At 36.8% G+C, this 20,616-nt stretch overlaps 3 protein-coding genes across 5 annotated transcripts in view; 2 read left to right on the top strand and 1 right to left on the bottom strand.

The window, feature by feature from the left end:
- LOC128549107 (uncharacterized) overlaps positions 1–20,616 on the top strand; it is a 463,895-nt gene that overhangs the window by 79,028 nt on the left and 364,251 nt on the right. The window lies entirely within an intron of this gene.
- LOC123555994 (uncharacterized) overlaps positions 1–20,616 on the top strand; it is a 273,928-nt gene that overhangs the window by 27,549 nt on the left and 225,763 nt on the right. The window lies entirely within an intron of this gene.
- Positions 1–20,616, bottom strand: part of LOC123524644 (uncharacterized protein C1orf112 homolog) — a 90,866-nt gene that overhangs the window by 12,826 nt on the left and 57,424 nt on the right. For all 3 annotated transcript variants that reach the window (XM_053525369.1, XM_053525370.1, XM_053525368.1), the window contains exon 16: positions 19,571–19,700. In XM_053525369.1, coding sequence (XP_053381344.1) covers positions 19,571–19,700 — 130 coding nt within the window. The remainder of the gene's footprint in view (positions 1–19,570; positions 19,701–20,616) is intronic.

Here is a 20,616-nt window from a genome sequence, read left to right as displayed (position 1 = left end):
GTGCTTTTGAAAAAAGCGCATGTCTCTTACAACTGACTAAGCATCAGAAAAGTAGACAGACCTGATGAGAAATGTTCGAGTGTTAGGTCTACTCCCTATACTGGTTGGGAACATTTTCCGGACATGACCAATTTCCGGACCCATGTAATATCCGCTTTATTTTGTTGTTATTCATGTAACTGTTTCATCTAGATCATTTAGATGTTTGTTCTTCATGTCTACAACAAACCACTATCTTATAAGGCTGTATAGTGGTTGGGTTTTTGATGATAACTCACCTGCATTTACAAAACAACTTTCTGTCTTAACAGGGCATGAAGATAGCATTGCGCATGCCCAGTAGTTCACACATACCGAGGTATCAAGTGGGGAAGAAATAATCAAACAACATAATGACTGTCTGCTGTTAACATGTTCTTCTTTTAATTTCACGCTAAAAGTTACGTAAGATGCAGGGCTGTTGATTTTTGAACTAATTTTATTCTATATCTATTGGAATTATCAAGAATTCGTATAAGACGAAATTCGAGCTTTTTTTAGTCAACCTCGGTTTGCTTTCGAAGCTGCTATTGAACGTCGGGTTATGTTTCATGTGCAATTTTGAAGAGATGAATGATAAAGAAATGTGTAGAAATAGTTTAATTACTTATTTGGATATCAAATTAACAATAAAACACCGTCAAAATATTTGTCCGGATACTGGTTTATCTGACGGGAAAAATAACTTATTTTAGTGACCCTATCTGAGGCCCCATGGGACCCATATTTTACGTCACAATGCGATGCTGATTACAACATCGGATGTGGAAGGAGCTGAAGTTTGTGCAGTGTGGGTTTCATTTATGTCAAATATTTGTTATGAGAATAATGGAGCCGAAATATGAAAATGTGTCCGGAAAGTGGTTCCCAACCAGTATATCTTTAATTCCCAGCTTTGATTATCAAAAACAACCAAATCAGACTATCAGTGCTTTGATACAACCCAATCAGACTTTCATCGCTTTGATTTTCAAACAAGAGGGCCATGATGGCCCTATATGACTCACCAGAGTTTATCTGGCCTACTGACCTAGTTTTTGACCTGAATTTAACCTAAAAATCGTCAAGACCAAGTTTCATATAGACTGAGTCACATCTGCTATCAGAGTGTTCACAAACTTTTCCAATGATTTAACCATGTGACCTAGTTTTTGACCCAAAATGACCAAGATTAAAACTGGAGCCACAGATCATCAAGACAAACATTTTGACCAAGTTTCATAAAGATTGAGTCACAACTGTGGCCTCTAGAGTGTTCACAAGTTTTTTCTTTAATCTGGTATATTGACCTAGTTTCTGACCCCAGATGACCCAGTTTTGAATTTGACCTAGAAGTAATCGAGACACACATTCTGACAAACCTTCATAAATATTGGATCACAACTGTGGCCTCTAAAAGTGCTCACAAGCTTTTCCTCTGATCTGGCCTACTGACCTACTTTTTGACCATACATAACCTAGATTCAAAACTGACCTAGAGATTATCAAGACAAACATTTAGACAAAATTTCATAAAGATTGATTCACAACAAGTTACTGTGGCCTCTAGGGTGTTCACAAGCTTTTCCTTTGATCTGGCTGTTGACCTTGTTTTTGACCCAACATAACCCAGATTCATACTTGACTTAGACATCATCAAGACATATATTCTAACCAAATTTCATAAAGATTCATTCACATCTTAGATCTCTTGGGTGTTCACAAGCGTTTCCTTTGATCTGGCCTACTGACCTAGTATCTGACCCTTCATGACCTTGATTTGAACATGACCTCAAGACAAACATTATGATTAATTTTCAGGATCAATCTTAAATTATGGTCTCTACAGTGTTGACAAGATTTTTCTTTGATCTGGCATAGTGACCTAGTTTTTGATCCCACATGACCCAGTTCCAAACTTGACTTAGAGATCATCAAGACAAACATTCTGACCAAGTTTCATAAAGATTGAGTTAAAATTGTGGCCCCTAAACTGTTCAAAAACTTTGCCTTTCATTTGACCAGTTTTTGACCCTACATGACCCAGATTCAAACTTGAACTAGAAATCATCAAGACAAACATTCTAAGTTTCATAAATATTGGGTCACAACTGTGCCCTCTAGAGTGTTCACAAGCCTTTCCTTTGATCTGGCCTACTGACCTAGTTTTTTATCCCAAATGACCCAGTTTCGAACTTGACTTAGAGATCATCAAGAAAACATTTTGACTAAGTTTCATAAAGGTTGTGTCAAAATTCAAAATTGTGGCCTCTTTAAGTGTTCACAAGCATTTCCTATGACTTGACTGGGTGACCTAGATTTTGACCCCACATGTTCAAGATTCAAATATGACCTAGAAATCATCAAGACTAACAATCTGACTATGTTTCATATAGATTGGGTCACAAAAGTGGCCTCTAGACTGTCCAAAAGGTAAATGTTGACGGACGACGCAGGCCTGATGCCGGACAATGACCGGTCACAATAGCTGACCTTGAGCACTTTTTGCTCTGGTGAGCTAAAAACAATGTGTCCAAGAGCCATTATTCGGAAATATCTGGATTGATTTGGCTAGTTATTGAACTTGGATGAGGACTTATTGGCAAAACAATTCGTTCAAGTTTAGAGAAGACCAGATGAGAATTTTTTTATTTAGAGTGCGCACAAGATTTGTCACAGACAGATGGACAGACAGATAGACAGAAATAAATCACTGTCTCCAACCACACAGTGGTGTAGAAGACATAATAATCTTAAAACCTTACCAGGAGCAATCCAATCTCAGAAGTGTTAAAAATGTTAAGTAGGACAACAGACTATCCACCTGCACTGACAACTCACCGTAAAGTTCAGGTGTGCATACAATCTGAAATTCGTGTACCAGGGTTAATTGTTCAGACTGTTGACATAAATTAACAAGAGGACCAAGATCGCACTAAGTCGCTCACCTGAGTAACAAACAATAAGAGTGTAAACAAGTTTTACCTAGTGACTTCATGGAGACAAATAATCTGACCAATTTTCATTAAGATTGGACTAATAAGAGTGGCCTCTTGAGTGTAAACAAGCTTATTCTTTGATATAACATTGTAGCCTAGTTTTTGACCTTACATGACCCAGACAAAAATTCGTCTGATAATTCATGCACACAAACAATTTGACCGAGTTTCATGCACATCAAATGAACAAATGTGTTAACAAGCTTTCTGTTTGATCTGACTGGGTGACCCAGTTTCTGACCACATACGACCCAGTTTTGAACTTAGCCCAGGAAGCATCAAGATAAACATTCTAACAAAGTTTCATGAAAATAAAGTCATAGAAATGTGACCTCAAGAGTGTCAACAAGCTTATCCTTTGACATGACCAGGTGACCTTTTTTGACCCCATATGACACAGTTTCCAATTTGGTCTAGAAATCATCAAGTAAAACATTCTGACAAAATTTTATGAAGATAGGTTCATAAAATGTGGCCTCAAAAGTGGTAACAAGCTTTTCCTTTGATCTGACCGGATGACCTAGTTTTTGACCCTATAGGAAAGATCGCCCTGACGTCACGCATTAACGTTAATCTGATGGTGGGCAAAACAAAATATTTTTTCATTTTTTGTGTATGGGATCGAAATTTTTAATTTTTAATAACTTTTACGTTCATCTATGGATTTTAAAAATTCAAAAAATTTTGAAATGCTTACGATTTTCATATTCAAATATCTTTTGAAAATGAATTACTGTTTTAAATGATATATGATTTTAATAGCGGCATAGCGATGCTCCAAACTTTTAGAAAAAAACACTGTAAGTTAAGCGTTCATAATTAATCCATTTTATTTCGAAATATTAATTAAAAGTTATCAATAAATTGCTTGTTTAATATCCTTTCCACTGATTAAAAAAAATATTGATATTAGTTATGTTTTAAGAAAATTTAAGCAGAAAAACATCACTGTTAACAAAAAACGTGGTCGCTCGGCGTATGCCCACCAGATCTTGGTCTTATCAGTTCTAAAAATAGAATATACAACTGTTTTGTGTACAAACACGATCTCTTCTATATGACCCAGTTTCAAATTTGGTCTAGAAATCATCAAGATAAACATTCTTACCAAGTTTCATGAAGATAGGGTCATAAGTGTGGCCTCTAGGTTGTTAACAAGCTTTTCGTTTGATCTGATCCAATGACCTAGTTTTTACCCAAAATGACCCAGTTTCAATCCAGGCCTAGACATCATCAAAATAATCATTCTGTGCAAGTTTGTAACAAATCAAAGCATAAATAAAACCTCTATATGGCTGAAAGTGCCAAACTCGAAAAGTAACTCTAGAACCTATGATAGAATCTAGCCGGTTTTTGAAAGGAACAGAGATCTTATTGTGACTTAAGCTGTAGGTAAGTGTGATTAAAATCAATTTTAAATGTCACTTTTATCACATTCACAAGGAAAAAATTAACAAATTTTGGCTCTTTCAGGGATCAATCAGGGGCCGCAACTCCGGAACATATGATTGGATCTAAAAGATTCATCTTGAATCCAAGATTCTTTGTCAAACTATAAATGAAGTCTCTAAATTATGGTTGCAAAAGCCAAAATAGCACAGTTTGGCCCTTTAAGAGTCCTCTGGAACCCATGATTGGATCTGGCTAGTTTTTGAAAGAAAATGACATGTTATGCCAATACAAGTTGTGTGCAAGTTTACTCTAAGATGATTGCAAAATGTGGTCTCAATCGTGTTTACAAGCCAAATATAGCAAATTTTGGCCTTTTAAGGGACCATAACTCCGGAACCCATGATGGGATATGGCTGGTTTTCCAAAGGAACTAAAATATTATGCCAATACAAGTTGTGTGCAAGTTTGATTAAAGTTAATTGCAAAAATGTGGTCTCAATCGTGTTTACAAGCCAAATATAGCAAATTTTGGCCCTTTAAAGGGCCATATCCCTGGAACCCATGATGGGATATGGCTGGTTTTCAAAAGGAAGTGAGATTATATTATGCCAATACAAGTTGTGTGCAAGTTTGATTAAAGTTGACTGCAAAAATGTGGTCTCTATCGTGTTCACAAGCAATTGTGAATGGACGGACAGATGAACAGACAGATGACGGACGAACAGCGGACAAATGTGGACTATGTGACAGATGAGCTAACAAGAGCTGTCCAAAAGACAGTGCACTCCCCTTTTTGGTGATTTGACAGTAAAATGAATACATGTCTCAATAACAGACCTCTACTTGAAAAGGAAGATACACTAAGGGGCATGATTCTGTCAAGAACATAAATTAGAGTTATTGGGATTATCACACATGCAGATGATGATGGTAAAGATATATTTTGAGTTTCAAGTCATTATCTTATATAATACCAAAGTAATGTCCAGAAAACGAAGTTTGTTAAAAGTTTATGAAAGGGGCATACGTTGGTCAAAAATAAAAATTGGAGTTATGGGGAATGTTACCACACATGCAGATGATGATGATTAAGATACATTTTAAGTTTCAAGTCTTTATCTTATATTGCATTAAAGTTATATCCAGAAAGCAAAGATGGCAAAAAAAGTTTAAGTACAAAAGGGGCATAATTCTGTCAAAAATATACTTAGAGTTATGTGGTTTGTAACCACACATACAGATGACGATTATAAAGAAATATTTTTAATTTCAAGTTATTATCTTTTAAAGTACCAAAGATATTTCTTTAAATGAAGCTTTCGAAAAAAAAAATAACATGAAAATAATTCCAAGTATAACAACTTTGTGACCTTGACCTTGGGTATAATGGGCCCAGTCCCTGCACATACTTTGTTTGTATGCTGAACTAACAGTAAGATATAAGCAATAGTAATAAAGATATGACAAAAAAATAATGGTTGCCAAAAAACTTTAACGTTAAAAACAACATAGGTTTAACACCTTCATGACCTTGGGTATAATGGGCCCAGCCCCTGCATATGCTTTGCATGTATGCTGGACACTGTTTATGTGAACTTACAGTAAGATATAAACAATAGTATTAAAGATATTGAAGAAAAACAAAGGTTCTTTAACCTTAAAAATAACCTAAGTATAACACCTTGGTGACCTTGACCTTGGGTATAATGGGCCCAGTCCCTGCACATACTTTGTTTGTATGCTGGACATGTTTATGTGAAGTTACAATAACGTATAAGCAACAGTAACAAAGATATGACAGAACAAGAGCTGTCACTAATGGTGATAAATGCCCCCGCAGCACCTTGACCTTTGACCTGGTGACCCCAAAGTCAGTAGGGGTGGTGTACTTAATAAGTACTATCGGCGTGTGAAGTTTGAAGGTTCTGGGTGAAGTGGTTCGCATGTAAAGTGCCTTCATGCAAAAAGTTAACATTGGCCCATTTGACCTGATGACCCCAAAGTCATTAGGGTTGGTGTACTCATAGTACTATCAGCATGTAAAGTTTGAAGGTCCTGGGTGCAGTGGTTCGCGCGTAAAGTGCCTTCATGCAAAAAGTTAACGTTAGCCCCTGTGACCTTGACCTTTGACCCCAAAGTCAGTAGGGGTGGTGTACTCATTAAGTACTATCAGCATGTGAAGTTTGAAGGTCCTGGGTGCAGTGGTTCGCGAGTAAGCACACTTCATGCAAAAAGATAACGTTGGCCACTGTGACCTTGACCTCTGATCTGGTGACCCCAAAGTCAGTAGGGGTGGTGTACTCAATAAGTACTATCAGCATGTGAAGTTTGAAGGTCCTGGGTGCAGTGGTTCGCGAGTAACGTGCCTTCATGCAAAAAGTTAACGTTGGCCCCTGTGACCTTGACCTTTGACCCCAAAGTCAGTAGGGGTGGTGTACTCAATATGTACTATCAGCACGTGAAGTTTGAAGGTCCTGGGTGCAGTGGTTCACGAGTAAAGTGCCTTCATGCAAAAAGTTAATGTTGGCCCCTGTGACCTTGACCTTTGACCTGGTGACCCCAAAGTCAGTAGGGGTCGTGTACTCAATAAGTACTATCAGCGTGAAGATTGAAGATCCTGGTTGAAGTGGTTCGCGAGAAAAGTGCCTTCATGCAAAAAGTTAACATTGGCGCCTGTGACCTTGACCTTTGATCTAGTGACCCAAAAGTCAGTAGGGGTGATGTACTCAATAAGTACTATCAGCACGTGAAGTTTGAAGGTCCTGGGTGCAGTGGTTCACGAGTACAGTGTCTTCATGCAAAAAGTTAACGTTGTCCCCTGTGACCTTGACCTTTGACCTGGTGAACCCATAGTAAGTAGGGGTGGTGTACTCAATAAGTACTATCAGCATGTGAAGTTTGAAGGTCCTGGGTGAAGTGGTTCGCATGTAAAGTGCCTTCATGCAAAAAGTTAACATTGGCCCCTGTGACCTTGACCTTTGACCTGATGTCCCCAACAGACGGACAGTTGAAAACTAATGTGCCTCCCTTCGGGGGCATAAAAATAAAGGTTGCCGAAATCTTTTAACCTTAAAAATTACCTAAGTATAACACCTTGGTGACCTTGACCTTAGGTATAATGGGCCCAGTCCCTACACATACTTTTTTGTATACTGGACAATGTTTATGTGAAGTTACAGTAAGATATAAGCAATAGTAATAAAGATATGACAGAAAAACAAAGGTTGCCGAAGAACTTTAATCAAGGAGGGTCACGCAGACGCAGACGCCGATGCCTGGGTGAGTAGAATAGCCCCCACTATTCTCCAAATAAAGGAGCTAAAAACTAGAAAATAAAAGACACCTTAATATGTTATCATGCAGATGCTTGTCCTATGATCATTTGTTTGAATAACTGGCATGTTGCTCAGCCTACATAAGCAACATCTTCGTAATGTTTATAATTTTTTTTTTATCAATCTGATTATGCATTTAATTATATGGAAAATATACTGTATTACTTTTGGTTAAGGCAAAGCATGTAAAATTTTGATTCTTTTGTCATTTTTTTCATTGGAAATCATAAAACATTTATAGGTGTATTTGGCCTTATCAACTTATCTAAATTAGTGCTTATGGATAACTGAGCTAAATTCTTCCAGTAAATCAACTAAAAGTCTTGTTTTCTGGAGAATCTGTGTTGTTTTTGATGGGTTCAACATCACACCTACGTAATTGTAGGTCAAATGGTGACTTTCCAGCTTCTCATCCTGGGCAGGCACCTATGCAGAACCATCGACCTTCTGTAAGCCAGCTGGATGACTACCTCATAATAAGTATTCAACACCTTGAACGGGGCTCGAACCTAGATCATTGAAAGGCAATTGATTTATAACTATGTGACACCATTTTTATGTAAGACAACATATCTTGGACAAAAAGTTGCTTATTCTATTTTACACTCATGTCACTAACTGACTTTATATTTTATGGAAACATCATTCAAGTATCTCAAAAATGATTCTGATGTGATTTAATTTTGTTTTTATTTGCATTTATTGACTTTTTTTACATTTAAGACATCTAACGTCATCTCAGGGCCACTCGCATGTTGCTATATTTATTGAATAACCTATAGTTTTGTACCGTGTGATGTAAGGTATAAATGTTCCAAGGTATTTTAAATTGCAAATGAGGGGAACAAAGGTTTAGAGTCAGTCTACATTTTACTGAACAACTCTCACATATTTAATCATGTTTATTGAGTTGGTTTTGAAGCAGTATTTTAACAGTATTTCAGTTAAATAATGTTGTGTATTATCCAACCCTCTGTCCTTGTTTTTCTCAAAAATAATTCTCTGCAGGCAATGACATCTAAACATGTGTAAGGAAGAAAATATGGTCTATATATTAACACATTAACACAACCATGCAACTGGATGTAATGTTATCACTTCAACTTTGCAAGATTTGATAAGTAATCTTAAATCACATGGTGTACATTTGCAAGCAGGTTATCCTGAAAGGTCATGACTGATTACTAGATAACTGAACTACATATCAACATGATAATAAGCATCAATCTTTACATTACTTGCTGCACGTAAATCAGAAATTCAATATTTATTGTTAATTCAATGATTTACAGATACTTTTTGTTAGAATAAAATTTTAGTTTCTTACTAAAAAAAATGGCAGGTGCATCCCTTGGAAATGATGAAGACCCCAATGGTCTTCAAACAGACTTTGATTCATTAACTCAAATGTCGGATGAAGTAAAGGAAATGTACTGTGAAGACTGTGAAAAGGAATTTGGAACATGGGTCAAAGCCGATGGATTTTGTGCTGACTGTGTTGAGTACTTGTGTTCAATATGTTTGCGATATCACAAGAAACTCCTTACACAACACACCCTGCTGGACAGTTCTAATATGCCACAAGATTTCTGTTTCGACAAGTGCCAAAAGCATCCAAAGGAGATAATAAAGTTTTATTGTCAATCATGTGAGACAACTGCTTGTCTTAAATGTAAAACTGAAAAACACAACAATTGTTCTGAAATTTGTCATATTCCTTCAATTGTCAAATCTGACAAAATGACAGATGAAATAAGACAATTATCCCTTTCAATTGATGAAACTCTAGACGAACTTGCAGCAAAAAGGGACAGGGTAGTATCAAATCTCACAGGAGTTAACTCGAACAAAAAAGATGCTTGCACTTCAATCCAGAAGCACAAAGCCACACTGAAAAGACAAATTCATGAAAAACATGAACATCTTCTGGATGTCCTGAGTACTAGACAAACATTAGAAATTGAAGCACATGAAGAAAAAAGAGCTGAAGTCATTGCAAGGTTAGATAAAGAAAAGGCTGATCTATTAAAAAAACTTAATAATGAAGACAGACAAATGAGACAACAGCTTCAAGCCAAACAGGATGATGCATTTGAAAAAATAAATAAAAGTGAGGAAGATCTAAAGAAACAATCAGAACACATGCACCATACAGATATCCACAAACTTCAACTTATACTTTCCAGAACTGATAAAGCTGAAACAGAAGTGAAGGAAATGAAAACATCCACTGACAGAAAAAAGAAGGCAGGAGAAAAATGTGAACTATTTGTTGCTATGAAAAACATAAAGTCTGACTTAGAAAAAATTAAGTCAGATATGCAGGTCACCAAAAATGACACAGAAATACAAAACTATGAGTTTCTGGCACAAACAGACGAAATCTATTTCATGTCCACTGAATGTGAATTTAGGTTTGGCCGACTTCTAGACAAATCAGATTTAAAGAGAAAATTAATGTATGAAAGCATTATCAAATCAAATGCTTGCAAAAATGAAGAGAACGGAAGTATAACTGGATTGTGTAAAGTATCGGATCAGCTTGTAGTTGCTGATGATAAAAATGCATCAATAAAACTTATCAACTTAAAGCAGGACATTCTAACATCCTCAATACAACTGGAAAGCAAACCATTTGATGTGACCTGTGTGGATATAGAAAAAGTAGCAACGACACTGCCGGAAGCTAGAAAGATTCAGTTTCTGTGCTTAACACAAACTGGCAAGCTTTCATTGGCCCATGAAATTGCTATGGGGAAAAAATGTTATGGCATAGAGTACTTTAAACCAAATCTTCTAGTAGCCTGTCAAGATCCTGGTTGTGTACAAATTGTGAGCACAAGAGGAGATCCAATAAAAACATTAACAGGATTTCATGAGCCTAGATATATAAAAGTAAACCAGAGCAGCGAAATCTTTTATGTAGAAGACAGAGTAACTGATACAAACAGTGGGTCTAGGAAACTGACAGTTAAGAAAACAAGCCGCAATGGAAAGATAATCACAGTTAGTGAAAGCTTTCCTAACAGAGGAAGTGGTTTAGCTGTTGACCATTTTGGGTCTGTTTATATAGTAGGTAAATTGCGTGTATTTTCACCTTTGGTCGCATTTTTGTCATCACCCAGGAAATATCCATTAATTCAGCTCTCAGCAAATCTCAAGACTATAAAAGAAATAGACACGGAAGAAACACATGTATATTCTGGTAGAATATCTTGTCTTTTTTACTACAATAAGGAGAACAAGCTCTATGTTGGAACTACACAGGGTGAAATATTAGTATACCAAGTAGCATAGATACAAGTAACAGAAATACCTGAAGCACTCATGCATAAACATTAACAATGCTTCCACTAATTTACTGTATTAATATTTAAAACAAAATAAAAGACTGTTCAATATGTTCACTATGTACCAGCATCAGAGTTCTGCTGAGGCTGCATTTTTGCGCCATTTGCGCGAAAAAAATATGAATGGCGCACCAAATTTCACGCCGTTGGGCCTTTGGCGCGCCAGAAAATCTGAATCTCAAACCTGATAATGATCGCTAGTTCGCCGGTCTTGCACGGTAGATAGACCTACCTCCAGGGGAGATCACTGCGACAGATTTGAAAAAATAATGTGTCATGATAATTGCACCATGATTGTATCAAAATGGCGACCGCACCGAAATGAAAAGCGATTATGCACGAATTTTTCAGTCCTGCCTGTAGGAAAATGAACCAGACTTTAGTTACACCGGGGAAAGATACAAATAAAAATGATACATTGAACAAAAACGATGATTCAAATATAGATATCGCTGAACATTAAACAACAACCTCAGAATCACAGACTGATCCCACCCCCACCCAGTCAAGTAATTTGAGTAAAGCGAAAAAGTAAGAGTAAAATGTCTGACAAACAGAGCTTTCAGAAGAACTTATTGGTTGAGCATACATGGTTAAGTTATAAGGAAAAGAGAATTAATGACATGTACTTTGTGTATAATTTTACATTTAAAGGGAATTCCTATAGTTTTTTATGCGCATCTTTCTGCGCAGCCGACACTTTCTATTGAAAACTGAATTGAAGTCAACATTTGTTGAAACATGTTACAGACAATCTTAAATATGAGGAATTTTGAATGAAATAACATTTTTGATAAGTTATATCAGTAATCAAATGTTGATACTGGTTTATGTTGTATTGACAAGTATCATGCCTGACAGGTATCCTGCTATTTTTGTGGTTGTGTTTTCACATTGCATTTTAGTACAAAGACAGTGTTGTTCATATAATGTAAGATAATTGACTTAGTACTGATAAGACAATATCACCTTACAGATTATTTAGAATTCAATTATAGAAAGAATTAAGAATTTTTAAAACTTTTTTTTAACTTTTAGCAGACATACATGTAATCAATTTGGCCAGGTTCGCGCCATTTCCGTCCGAACAGGTGTTGTATTCTAGCGGTCTTAACATAAAATTTAGCCTGGTGATCCATACTTTTTTAGCCATTTTTATGCTTACAATACAATTATCTATCCACAAGAAGAAAAAGAAAAAATTCTATGAAAGAGTTTTTTCAAAATTAAAAAAAAATATTCTTCACTATGGGTATTTTTCATTGAAAAAAGTTCACAAAAGTAAATATGAAACAACATTTTTTTCCATTTTTACCCATTATTGTAAGGATAGAGTATTACAAATATGACTATGATATCAAATAAGTATATAATAAAATCTGTAAAAAGAAAAATCCGTATTGTGCTGCCTGGATGTATATTTTGGTTGGTATTTATAAAAAAGCAGAAAATTATGAAAATGTTGAAAAATCGCTGGCAGTTTCAGCAACAGTAGGTGTGTTCAAAACAATTTTTCACAAAAACAAGCCTGGTGACCTATTGTTTTTATTTGTTCATTGTTTTCAGCACAAATTTTCCTATCATATATGTGAATTTAAAAAAATTCTATGAAAGGAAAAAAAATATAGGAATTCTCTTTAAGAAACTTTACACTTCTTAAAGCATAAGAAGGGTAAAGTTTTTTATAAGAAAGGTAAAGTTTTTTTAAATGTAAAATTTGATTCTTTTTGAAAGGCCCAAAAAGTTTCAGAATGGCCCCATGTTTTCAAGGTAGATGGGCCATGGGCCCCTCGTGCTGAAATCCTCGGCAGAACTCTGCTGCATTAATTTTATATTTTAACATATGATAGATAACTATGGTTGTGAAATTTGACTTGTTTGACTATAACTGGTCAATGGTATATATTCAACAAAGAACATGCAGTTATGCAGCAATGTTAAAAACACCACACCCATTTGTCACAAACAGCAAGGAGAAGCGTTAACTTCACACAACCAACAAGAACAAAAACAGATTGAGTGCATATGAAGCATCACAGAATTAGCAACTGATAAACCTGACATGTTTACCCTTGTGTATATAGCAAATTTCTTTACTGTGAAATTTACATTCCATGCATTTTGTCTGAAGAAAATAAATGATTTTGTGATCATTTACAGACAAGGTTTGTTTGGTAAAAATATGGAAACAAGAGGGCCATGATGGCCCTATATCGCTCACCTGTTATCATTGCAAAAATATCTAAGTCCAAAGGACAGGAACAACAAAGGGAAGAAATTTAACCAAAAAGAAAAAAAAATTCTTACAAGGTATAGATATGACAAAACACACCTAAAAATTGGAGGTACCATCCATGTTGTACCATAGAAAAGTGGTCTCGGTTTTTCCCTACGGCCAATAATCAAAAAGTTACTAAAAATAAGCTATTTATAGTAACGTAAAAGGGAAGTAATTAAAAAACAAGAGGACCATGATGGTCCTGAATCGCTCACCTGTCCCCACATGAACTGAGTATGACGTAGTTTATTCTGACCAATTTTCATGAAGATCCACTGAAAATATGGCCTCTAGAGAGGTCACAAGGTATTTCTATTATGTGACATAATGACCTAGTTTTTGAAGGCATGTGACCCAGTTTTGAACTTGACCTAGATATCATCAAGGTGATTATTCTCACCAATTTTCATGAAGATCTCATGAAAAATATGGCCTCCAGAGAGGTCACAAGGTTTTTCTATTTTTAGACCTATTGACCTAGTTTTCGACCGCACTTGACCCAGTTCTGAACTTGATCTAGTTATCATCAAGGTGAACATTCTCACCAATTTTCATGAAGATCCATTGAAAAATATGGCGTCTAGAGAGGTCCAAAGGGTTTTCTATGTTTAGACCTAGTGACCTAGCTTTTGACCACAGTTGACCCGATTTCAAACTTGACCTAGATATCATCAAGATGAGCATTCAGACCAACTTTCATACAGATCTCATGAAAAATATGGCCTCTAGTGTGGTCACAAGGTTTTTCTATTATTTGACCTAGTGACCTAGTTTTTGACCGCACGTGAACCAGTTTCAAACTTAAACTAGATATCATCCAGTTGAACATTCTGACCAATTTTCATGCAGATCCCATGAAAAATATGGCCTCTAAAGAGGTCACAAGGTTTTTCTATTATTTGACCTAATGGCCTAGTTTTGGACCGCACGTGACCCAGTTTCAAACTTAAACTAGATATCATCCAGTTGAACATTCTGACCAATTTTCATGCAGATCCCATGAAAAATATGGCCTCTAAAGAGGTCACAAGGTTTTTCTATTATTTGACCTAATGACCTAGTTTTGGACTGCACGTGACCCAGTTTCAAACCTACCAGATATCATCCAGTTGAACATTCTGACCAATTTTCATGCAGATCCCATGAAAAATATGGCCTCTACAGAGGTCACAAGGTTTTTCTATTTCAAGACCTACTGACCTAGTTTTTGATCGCACGTGACCCAGTTTCGAACTTGAACTAGATATCATCAAGATGAACATTGAGACCAATTTTCATGAAGATCCCATGAAAAATATGGCCTCTAAAGAGGTCACAAGGTTTTTTTATTTTTAGACCTACTGACCTAGTTTTGGACCGCACATGACCCAGTTTCGAATTTTAACTAAACATCATCAAGATGAATATTCTGACCAAATTTCATGAAGCTCTCATGAAAAATTTGGCCTCTAGAGTGGTCACAAGGTTTTTTCATTATTTGACCTACTGACCTACTTTTTGAGGACAAGTGACCAACTTTCGAACTTGAACTAGATATCATCAAGGTGAACATTCTGACCAATTTTTATGAAGATCCATCACAAGTATGGCCTCTAGAGAGGTCACAAGGTTTTTCTATTTTTAGACCTACTGACCTAGTTTTTGAAGGCACATGACCCAGTTTCGAACTTGACCTAGATATCATCAAGATGAACATTCAGACCAACTTTCATACAGATCCCATGAAAAATATGGCCTTTAGAGAGGTCACAAGGTTTTTCTATTATTTGACCTACTGACCTACTTTTTGATGACACGTGACCCACTTTCGTACTTGACCTAGATATCATCAAGGTGAACATTCTGATCAATTTTTATGAAGATCCATTCACAAGTATGGCCTCTAGAGAGGTCACAAGGTTTTTCTATTTTTAGACCTACTGACCTAGTTTTTGAAGGCACATGACCCAGTTTCGAACTTGACCTAGATATCATCAAGATGAACATTCAGACCAACTTTCATACAGATCCCATGAAAAACATGGCCTTTAGAGAGGTCACAAGGTTTTTCTATTATTTGACCTACTAACCTAGTTTTTGATGGCATGTGACCCAGTTTCGAACTTGACCTAGATATCATCAAGCTGAACATTCTGACCAATTTTCATGAAGATCTCATGAAATATATGGCCTCTAGAGAGGTCACAAGGTTTTTCTATTTTTAGACCTACTGACCTAGTTTTTGACTGCACTTGACCCAGTTTCGAACTTGACCTAGATATCATCAAGGTGAACATTCTGACCAATTTTCATAAAGATCCCATGAAAAATGTGACCTCTACAGTGGTCACAAGCAAAAGTTTATGCACGCATGCACGCACAGACGCACACACGGACGGACGACAGACGCTGTGCGATCACAAAAGCTCACCTTGTCACTTTGTGACAGGTGAGCTAAAAATAAATATTGTAAGTGAACAAAAGAAGGATCTGCCAAATAAATCTGTTGACATAAATGAAATTTCAGATCAGTATCTTCATTAGCTGTGGAGATACACCCATTTTAATTTGAAATAAAGGGAGGTAATTTGAATTAAAATCAGTCCATAGTTATCTACCCTGATTGTGTCAGTCCAACTAATGACAATAATGAAATTTCAAATAAGTCCTATAAGTACTTACTGATAAAAATCCATTTTGATTACAATCAGGGGAGGTAATAAGATATAAAATAACTCTGGAACCTACGATTGGATCTGACAGGTTCGTCATGGAATCCAAGATTTATTGTTGTTGAAGATATTTTGGAAGTTTGTATCAAATCAAACCATAAATGAAGTCTCTATATGACTGCAAAAGCCAAAATAGCCAATTTTGGACCTTTAAGGGGCTATAACTCTGGAACCCATGAGGGAATCTGGTCAGTTCAAGAAAGGAAAAAAGATCTTGTGGTGATACAAGTTGTGTGCAAGTTTGGTTAAAATCAAATCATAAATAAAGCTGCTATTGTGCAGACAAGGTCAAAATAGCTAATTTTGGCCATTTCAGGGGCCATAACTCTGGAATCCATAAAGGGATCTGGCCAATTCAACAAAGGAACCAAGATCTTATGGTGACACAAGTTTTGTGCAAGTTTGATTAAATTCAAATCATAAATGAAGCTGCTATTTTGCAGACAAGGTCAAAATAGCTAATTCTGGCCCTTTCAGGGGCCATAACTCTGGAACCCATAATGGAATCTGGCCAGTTCAAGAAAGGAACCAAGATCTTATGGTGATACAAGTTGTGTGCGAGTTTGGTTAAAAAAAAATCATAAATGAAGCTGCTGTTGTGCAGACAAGGTCAAAATAGCTAATTCTGGCCCTTTCAGGGGCCATAACTCTGGAACCCATGATGGAATCTGGCCAGTTCAAGAAAGGAACCAAGATCTTATGGTGATACAAGTTGTGTGCAAGTTTCGTAAAAATCAAATCATAAATAAAGCTGCTATTGTGCAGACAAGGTCAAAATACCTAATTTTGGCCCTTTCAGGGCCGTAACTCTGGAACCCATTACGGGATCTGGCCAGTTCAAGAAAGGAATAAAGATCTTGTGGTGATACAGGTTGTGTGCAAGTTTGGTTTAAATCAAATCATAACTAAAACTGCTATTGTGCAGAAAAGGTCAAAATAGCTAATTTTGGCTATTTCAGGGGCCATAACTCTGGAATCCATAAAGGGATCTGGCCAGTTCAACAAAGGAACCAAGATCTTATGGTGACACAAGTTTTGTGCAAGTTTGATTAAATTCAAATCATAAATGAAGCTGCTACTGTGCAGACAAGGTCAAAATAGCTAATTCTGGCCCTTTCAGGGGCCATAACTCTGGAACCCATAAGGGAATCTGGCCAGTTCAAGAAAGGAATCAAGATCTTATGGTGATACAAGTTGTGTGCAAGTTTGGTTAAAATAAAGTCATAAATGAAGCTGCTATTGTGCAGACAAGGTCAAAATAGCTAATTCTGGCCCTTTCAGGGGCCATAACTCTGGAACCCATGATGGAATCTGGCCAGTTCAAGAAAGGAACTAAGATCTTATGGTGATACAAGTTGTGTGCAAGTTTCGTAAAAATCAAATCATAAACTAGAAAATGCTTTTGTAAAAAAGCGCATGTCTCCCCCAATGCAAAGTCCTATAGGCAAGAAGTCAATAGAGGTCAGGAGCGAAAGTCAAAGAGAAACTGATGGTTGACTGCAATAGGGATCATCTACTTGGCATGTCCAGTCATCCCGCTAAATTTCAACACTCTTGGCCTAGTGGTTCTCAAGCAACTGTTCAGGCTCCTGTGACCTTGACCTTTGATCAAGTGACCTCAAAATCAATAGGGGTCATCTACTCTGCATGTCCAATCATCCTATTAAGTTTCAACATTGTAGATCAAGTGGTTCTCAAGTTATTTCCAAAAAATGATTTTACATGAACAGGCCACTGTGACCTTGACCTTTAACAGACTGACCCCAAAATCAATATGGGTCATCTACTCTGCATGTTCAATCATCCTATGAAGTTTTAACATTCTGGGTCAAGTGGTTCTCAAGTTATTGATCGGAACTGGTTATCAATGTTCAGGCCCCTGTGACCTTGACCTTTAACAGAGTGACCCCAAAAACAATAGGGGTCATTTACTCTGCATGAACAATCATCCTATGAAGTTTCAACATTCTGGGTCGAGAGGTTCTTAAGTTACTGATTGGAAATGGTTTTCCATGTTCAGGCCCCTGTGACCTTGACCTTTAACAGAGTGATCCTAAAATCGTTAGGGGTCATTTACTCTACATGATCAATCATCCTATGAAGTTTCATCATTATGGGTCAAGTGGTTCTCATGTTACTGACTGGAAATGGTTTTCAACGTTCGGGCCCCTGTGACCTTGACCTTTAACAGAGTGACCCCAAAATCGATAGGGGTCATCTACTTTGCATGTATAATCATCCTATGGAGTTTCAACATTCTGGGTCAAGTGGTTCTCTAGTTATTGATCGGAAATAGTTTTCAATGTTCAGGCCCCTGTGACCTTGACCTTTGACGGAGTGACCCCAAAATCAATAGGGGTCATCTACTCTTCAAGTACAGTCATCCTATGGAGTTTCAACATTCTGGGTCAAGTGGTTCTCTAGTTATTGATCGGAAATGGTTTTCAATGTTCAGGCCCCTGTGACCTTGAACTTTGACGGAGTGACCCCAAAATCAATAGGGGTCATCTACTCTTCATCATCAATCATCCTATGAAGTTTCAACATTCTGGGTCAAGTGGTTCTCTAGTTATTGATCGGAAATGGTTTTCAATGTTCAGGCCCCTGTGACCTTGACCTTTGACGGAGTGACCCCAAAAACAATAGGGGTCGTCTACTCCAGCAGCCCTACAACCCTATGAAGTTTAAAGGTTCTAGGTCAAATGGTTCTCCAGTTATTGCTCGGAAATGAAGTGTGACGTACGGACGGACGGACGGACAGGGCAAAAACAATATGTCTCCCCCAGAGGTGGGGGGAGACATAATAAAGCTGCTATTGTGACAGGTGAGCTAAAAATATGTACCCCCCCCCCCCACCCCCACCCACAATAGCATTTGGGATTTTCTAGTGTCTATTTTTAAAAAGTATGCATCTAACTAAGCAGAATTCAGCGTTTTGTATTATTTGGTTACATTGGTTATAATACTTTTTGTGAGTCTTTACAAATGTAGGGATATAAACTAAACGACACAAGTGTGCAAGATAATAAGAGAAAAGCTGCTTTTGACATAAGACTTTAAACCCACTGACCTCAAAATCAACAGCGGCTATCAAATACCTTTGAACAATGCAGCTATTAAGTCTGAGGATCATAGATCAAAGCACTTGGAAGTTTCTACAGAGCAGAAACTTAATGCTAAGACACAGGCAGGCAGAAAACAAGTGCCATCACAAAATACATACGATAAGGCATATAAAAAATGTGATTCAACAGAGGAAGTGATCATTTATAATTTAAGAGCATGTAGTCAAGGCGACTGACCTACTGGCCACACAATATCCGCTGGAGTGAAATATTGTCCAGAATATTCATCAAAAAGTTTTTCACATATGTAGACCTAAACATACATGTGAGTTACTCGAATTACCTTCAAGTAATTGTCACATTAAATTTGCTTTAAAATTTCTGGCTCATTTTTCTTAAACCTAAAACATAGCTTTCCTTACTTGATGGTCTGGAGCCAAGAACTTGATAAGTCTTTTAACAAGTTTTACAATGCTGTAGGGATAGGCAGTCATTTCACAGACCTCCACCAGTAACTTTGCATGCTGGTAACACAATTCTGCTGACCCAAACCTGAGAAACAGAAAATCACAGAATTACAACATTCAAATATCTCTTTTTCATCTGCTGGCATACAAGGAAAAACTGCTGCTGTTTATATATATTATGATATCTTTGAAATGTGTTAGTGATAGGAAAGCATACGTCTTACCATAAGAAAACAAAGAGGTATCCTCGATAGAAAACACCTAGTAAGCTGTCCATTGAAGTAAATGAACAAGAGGACCATGATGGTCCTGAATCGCTCAACTATCCCCACATGACCCAGTGTTGAACTGAGTATGATGTCTATATTTCTATTATTTGACATAGTGACCTAGTTTTTGAGCACATGTGACCTAGATATCATCAAAATAAAAAATTCTGACCAATTTTCATGAAGATCCATTGAAAAGTATGACCTCTAGAGAGGTCACAAGGTTTTTCTATTATTTGACCTAATGACCTAGTTTTTGAAGGCATGTTACCCACTTTTTAACTTGACCTAGATATCATCAAGGTGAACATTCTCACCAAATTTCATGAAGATCTCATGAAAAATATGGCCTCTAGAGAGGTCACAAGGTTTTTCTATTTTTCGATCTACTGACCTAGTTTTTGACCACACATGACCCAGTTTCGAACTTGACCTAAGTATCATCAAGCTGAACATTCTCACCAATTTTCATGCAGATCCACTGAGAAATATGGCCTTTAGAGAGGTCACAAGGTTTTTCTATTTTTAGACCTACTGACCTAGTTTATGAAGGCACGTGACCCACTTTTTAACTTGACCTAGATATCATCAAGGTGAACATTCTCACCAATTTTCATGAAGATCTCATGAAAAATATGACCTCTAGAGAGGTCACAAGGTTTTTCTATTTTTCAACCTACTGACCTAGTTTTTGACTGCACGTGACCCAGTTATGAACTTGACCTAGATATC

The sequence above is a fragment of the Mercenaria mercenaria genome, chromosome 15 (assembly GCF_021730395.1).
Source record: "Mercenaria mercenaria strain notata chromosome 15, MADL_Memer_1, whole genome shotgun sequence".
NCBI lineage: Eukaryota > Metazoa > Mollusca > Bivalvia > Venerida > Veneridae > Mercenaria > Mercenaria mercenaria.
The sequence above is the reverse complement of the archived record's forward strand: the minus strand, read 5'-3'. Positions and strand labels throughout refer to the sequence as shown.